Here is a 6,035-nt window from a genome sequence, read left to right on the forward strand (position 1 = left end):
ATAATTCTTAATTGTGAAAATAGGGGATGTAGGCATTTAAAGTTGGTAATGATTGGAATGGCATGTAAATTAGTAAGTAAGTAAAGGAAATAGAAAAGGGAGTGGGCTATCATTACATGGATTCTTTATTAGAAACAGGCTAGGGCTATATGGAAGTTTGTTCGTTGTGGATTAGAAAGTTAACCAAGGAAGTAAAAGCAAGAAAAATTTAAATTTCTCATATTGATTAATTAATATAATCACTTTTAAATTATCATATTGACTAGATTGTTATAAACTTGGTTTTTATGGTTTATATAAGTCATTATTTATATGTCCCTATGTTTCATATTGGGCAAACTGGGAAATTCTCATATAATTGTTTGTCCTAGGACTGCACTGGGTTAAAACAAATGCTGTGAAGAGAACATTAAATTGGTTAAGATGGTATCTTAATGTTCTTCAGCTTTACTAGTACATCAGAAGGCTAGGATGGAACGACTTCAACGAGAACTTGAGATTCAAAAGAAAAAGCTGGATAAACTAAAAACAGAAGTCAATGAAATGGAGAATAATCTAACACGAAGGCGGCTGAAAAGATCAAATTCTGCTTCCCAAATTCCTTCAGTAAGTCATCATTTCTGGAGATACAGAATAATCCAGTATTACCATAAAATTAATATAAATCAAGTCAAAAGAGCACTTGTGTAATTATACAAAAGAGAACCTGCAGAATACTTGGTAAGCAAGTACAAATTGGGAAGTATGGCAATATTCTTAAACTGTATTCAGAAAAAGTCAGTCACACAGAACACTTTTTCAGTTATTTGTTCTTAAGATGTCTTATCTCTGGTATTGTGAAGCCTGTTCTTGATCTAACTATTCCTAGGTAATATGTCTTTTATCTAAAAAAGTTAGAGCATATTCCCATTGCTTTATACTTTCCTAGAGCTTTCATTTATGGAAAGCTAAAACTTATTATCTAAGCTTATGATTACGTGATCTCTATAGTCAGTAATTTGATTTCCAAACATTTAATTGGTTTTCAGCATACCTGAGAGGTTGTCTGAAGGGCTTAAAAATATTAAAGTCATTACGTAATTCTAATTATGCCATTGTCAACCAATGACTATGTCTTGTTATCATAGCCATGAAACTAATAATTCTGTGTTTTTCAGCTTGAAGAAATGCAACAGTTAAGAAGTTGTAACAGACAGCTTCAAATAGACATAGATTGCCTTACCAAAGAGATTGATCTTTTTCAAGCAAGAGGTATTGTATTAGTAGTATGAACAGTCTTTTACCTTTTAGCTTGTAGGGTTTGAGGACTACAGAATAGGGCTGTGCATGCTTTGAAAATTATTCAGAAGTGCATTGGCCTTCAAGAGAGCACCGCACTTTACTCTTTGTATCAAAGTAGCCAACTTTATTCAGGCTTCTACTGAAAAAAAAAAGTGCTGCTGCTTGCTCTAAGAGTTACATTAATGAGTGGCTTCCTTAGAGTAGTGACGCCCTTTTTTAAGGCTTGTGCAAAAACTGGGAAAAAAAATAGTATTACTGTACAGTAATGAATAGTAGAGAGGTGCCGCAGTTGTGCAAAGTCCAAAGTACTTCTTCTGAATCATTTTAAAAAAATGTGCACAGCCTTACTCTCAAGTAAGCACTATAGAGGCTTAAGTGGTACATTTGATGTCATTAAGAGTATCTTTTAATAAAAATAAAATGCTTAGCTATGTAGTTACAAGTTACCTTTTATTTCCTGTTGTTTGGGGTTCTTTTTTTAGTAAAAATGTAAAATCACATTTGAGTAGGAAAGAAAATAAACTTAGAGAAACATAATAAAAAACAGTTACTAATATGTGGGCATATTCTATTGTGCACAGAGATGTAATTCAGGACCTGTACTTAGATGCAATGCTGGGATTTAGTATAGCCTTCATCTTGAAGCACCCTCAGAATTTGGGATGGAGGAGAAAGAGGGTATATGTTCTAAAAATTTTCTTTGTGCTAAAAATCAGAGAGTAAATTCAGAATCGTGCCAGAGTCAAAGTTAAACTGGTCTTTTCACTATCAGAATAATGTATGGGATACAAGTTGGAGAGACTTTGTATTTTCTTTGCTTTATAATCATACATATATTCCTGGAGAAAGTGTGTCAAAGATTTGCATTTATCAAGTCTGTATATCACCCAAGGAATTCCTCTTTTGGGTGTATTAAAAGTGCAGTAAAGTAAATGCAAATTAATACATTTTAGCAACTGGAATACAAATGAACAGAACTTAGCATTACTATATTTTAAGTTTTTCATGCTTATTTAAAATACCAAAAATCAGTATATTTCTTATTTAAATTCAAATGAAATAATGTACAGGCTATGAATTCAGGATGGTGCTACCAAATGTGATGTCTGTATTTTTAATTCTCAGTTCTAGATTTGTTCTGTTCTTATTAGAGATTCTACAGCACTACAGGAGAATCCCAGGGAAAAAATAATAATTTAGGCCATTTTATTTATGAACAAATTTTTATACTTCTTTAGTGAAAACTCTTAAAGTCTCCTGAGCTCACCTTGATACCTTTCTCCCCCTTCCCCTTTATATCATAATGTGGATGCTAGGGATGAGCCCATACATGAATATACAAAGCTGGTGGATCTTATTAGATGGTCTCAGAATTTTTTTTTTTAAAACAAAGGAAAGCTATGCAGTGTTACCAGTAATACCTTGACCATAAATTTCCCAATGCTTCAGTTTTAATTGCCTTTTGTGTACTAGCTCTTTCTTTTATTATGATGTATGTTTCTTTTTTTCAGGACCACATTTTAATCCCAGTGCCATCCATAATTTTTATGACAATATTGGATTTCTAGGTCCTGTGCCACCAAAACCCAAAGGTAGTGCTAGTAATTCTTTTTTCTTTTCAAATCATCTCTGGAATCAAACCATATCATTTAACCTATTTTACTGTAATATGTTAGTAAAATTTGTAATATGTCATATGTTGTCCATAAAGCTGTTGGAAGTCTGTAGCGTACAAATAATAAATCATCACATTCATTTGCTGCAAATATTCTTGTTCATTTGTTCTCTCTTTTTCTTGTATCATTCCATTTTTGAAGACAGGAACTGTACATTTACACATGCTAGGACATTTGATTTCTCCTCAATTTTAAATATAAGAACTGAGAAATTATCTTGGGATGTGCGCACACACTCTTTTTCCCCCAAAGACTCTATTTCTTCAGTGGTAATCCATTCACGGCTCTGGGTTCTCTTTCTGATCTCTGTCTTTCTCAGCAGACTGAAAATAAGGGACAGATAGATCTTAACAGAAGACTCAACTCTCTTGCAGAGGCATTGCCCTTCCCCAATTTCTCTAAATCAGGGGTACACCGGCATTTCTTTTGCACCCCTCCCTGGGGGTGGGAGCCTTTTGTTTTGTTTTGTATTTTTTCTGAGTTTGGGGTGTAAAGTCTTAAAGCACCTGTTTTAGTCCTTTTAAAACCACCTCTTCGAAAACCGATTCTTCAGCATACTGCACAGTCTCATATGGATTTGAAGCTAGAAGAGCAGGGAGACAAGTACCCAAAGGCAAGAAAAGAAACAGGGAAAGAAAACACCCCAAGTGCCAGCAAATTGTATAGAAGCCCAGCACGTTTCAAACAAGATCCTTTGTCAAGGGCCCCACATGCTCTTTTTTTAATGGATCTCAACAGAACTTGAATAGTTCTCACCCAGATTGTAGTATATGCAGTGATTTATTTGCTCTTGAGCAATTATGAGTTGGACTATTAAAAACACAATATTTGAAAATTGCAACATGTAAACAATGTTGCTTATATGATTGGGGAAAGGGGTACATAATTTATTTTCTTCAGCTATTCATATTTGACCACTGTGTTTTTTTTCCACCTCAGCTGATCAAAGATCCGTGGTCAAAACACCAAAGACTGTTCCTGATACTGAAGAAGATGAGGGAGCTCAATGGAATTGTACAGCTTGTACTTTTTTAAATCACCCAGCCTTAAATCGTTGTGAACAGTGTGAGATGCCTAGGCATTTCTGAGCCAGGGAGGCTCACTTATCTTCTGTAAATCCAACTTCTGACTATTGTGTCATTTCCTTGGGATAAATAATCATTTATGCATAGGATTTTGTAAAATTGAACATGTGACAGGATTTATTAGTAATGTTAAATGTCATGATACAGAGATAATACCTCAGTCTTGTGCTGCAGGCAGCTGGAAATTCATCGGCTGGAAGGTTATCTCCTGAAAGACTTGGTTGCCAGCTGCCTGATATGTACAGTATTACCAGATACCCATAAGAATAACTCTCACCAGGTTCAATGCTTTGGTGTTCCCAATCGCCTTTCTCCACAGATGTCACTACTGAATTTTGACAGGGGAAGGAATTAGATTGATAGCTTTTTTGTTTTTGTAAAGCTTTCAGTAAAACACTACATTCACAGAGGAAATGAAAAGGAACAAATTGAAACTGTATTTGCTGCCACAGAGGGCCCAGGAATTATAGAAGAACTTCAGAAATGTAGAGGTACTCTTCATCTTGTCTTCCGGAAAGCAGTTCCACTCTGTGAAGACAAAAATCAGTACAATCATCTGAAGATGAAAAAGAAAACTGCATGCTTTGTCTGTACAATATTCACCGTGAAATATCCCCAAGGCTTTTCCTACTGTACATAGTTCTAGAATCTGCTTTAAATGACTTTTCTTCACCTTTTATTATTTCTTGTATTTCTTAATGTATAGTGTAATAGTCTTTGTTAACTTTCTTTCTCCCTTTAAGTGATTATGCACGATTGTGATCCCTTTGCGTTTAAAGTTTTTGATCTGAGAGAAGCAGTGCCTTAAAAGAGCGCTAATGACAATGCACAAACTAGCTCTTGTCTGCCTCTTCTGTATGTTGCTCTTGTAAATGCTGGTAATCTGTGAAGACCTGCAGATGCAGCAGGGTGAAAATGCAGGAAAAGTTGGAGTTCACGCTTCTAGTTCACTCGGGACACTGATTTTTACGGTGGGTGACACCTGGTAATATATTGCCCGACAAAAACAGAGGAGAGAATTAGTCCCACCCCCCAGCATATCAGCATCTGATAGGCTTTGCTGGGTACCTTTCAGACTCTTCAGAAATAAAAATCCTGGGGGGGGGGGAAGGTGCATAATGAGTACACCGAATAGCAGCAATAGCAGAAAACATCAACAAGTTCATTGTTGGCAGCCAGTTCTTAAACCTGATTTGGTGGAGAATAGCAATAATTAGAATAATTTGAAAGAGAGCCTGGAAAAGAGAAAGCAAGCAGACTTGAAGCAATACCAAGCATCTCTTTTTTTCATGGACATCTTTGTTTCTGAGGAAATCTGTTCAGGGGATTAGGAAAACATTTAATTGAAACCAAGATCATGGTTTTATTTTTTATTTTAATTTTGCTCTCTTGCATACTACATAAATGATATGTCATCTCTTGGGATGAGGTGGGAAGAAGTGATAAACAGAAAAATTGTATACGTATCTGTTCAGAATTAAGCGCCATTGAGTTCAGTGAGACTTACTCCAAGGTAAGTGGATATACGATTGCAGCCTAAATGTAGCAAGAGACAAAGTAGACTGTCACCCACTGTAAATATTTGCCAGTGGACATCTTTAACAGGAATTTTACAAATGATCTATGTGAATATACAGACGCCTTTGTTTTAAAGGCTTTGCATTTTTTTAAACATGGGAATTAAATTAGTATCCTAAGTAATAAGTCAGTAAATCCAAAGTACTTGCATTGAATGCATTATGTTTATTAAAAAAAAGAAGCTTTGTTTTTCAGCTTCATCTGCAGTTCTATGTGAAGATTGACAAATGAATTTTTACCTGTTTTATTAATAAAACCTAATTTGGATATCTTGAGTTGATGGTTTTGTGATTTAGGTGGGTTAACTGTCTTTGTAACAGATAAGTTATTTATAAAAATTAAAAAATATATTGTAACATCTGTTTTGTGTCTTTTTAACTAGGAAGTATGTTTTGCTTTAGATGTAAGTTAAATA

The 6,035-nt window shown here is 34.8% G+C and overlaps 1 protein-coding gene across 2 annotated transcripts in view; it reads left to right on the forward strand.

Annotated features, from left to right (window-relative positions):
* TAB2 (TGF-beta activated kinase 1 (MAP3K7) binding protein 2) overlaps nt 1-5,895 on the forward strand; it is a 57,237-nt gene extending 51,342 nt beyond the window's left edge. The window contains exons 4-7 of one of the 2 annotated variants that reach the window (XM_088141855.1): nt 446-606; nt 1,158-1,251; nt 2,793-2,873; nt 3,897-5,895. In XM_088141855.1, the coding sequence (XP_087997981.1) occupies nt 446-606; nt 1,158-1,251; nt 2,793-2,873; nt 3,897-4,045 (485 nt within the window). In that variant the 3' untranslated portion in view covers nt 4,046-5,895. Of the gene's footprint in view, nt 1-371; nt 607-1,157; nt 1,252-2,792; nt 2,874-3,896 lie in introns of those variants that run through there. The other variant, XM_088141863.1, reaches the window with a different exon arrangement.
* Nucleotides 5,896-6,035: the final 140 nt, after the last annotated feature.

Source organism: Python bivittatus, unplaced genomic scaffold (assembly GCF_059951505.1).
Source record: "Python bivittatus isolate LINGU-HERP-01145 unplaced genomic scaffold, Pbiv_v1 ctg000020_np1212, whole genome shotgun sequence".
In the NCBI taxonomy this organism is placed as follows: domain Eukaryota; kingdom Metazoa; phylum Chordata; class Lepidosauria; order Squamata; family Pythonidae; genus Python; species Python bivittatus.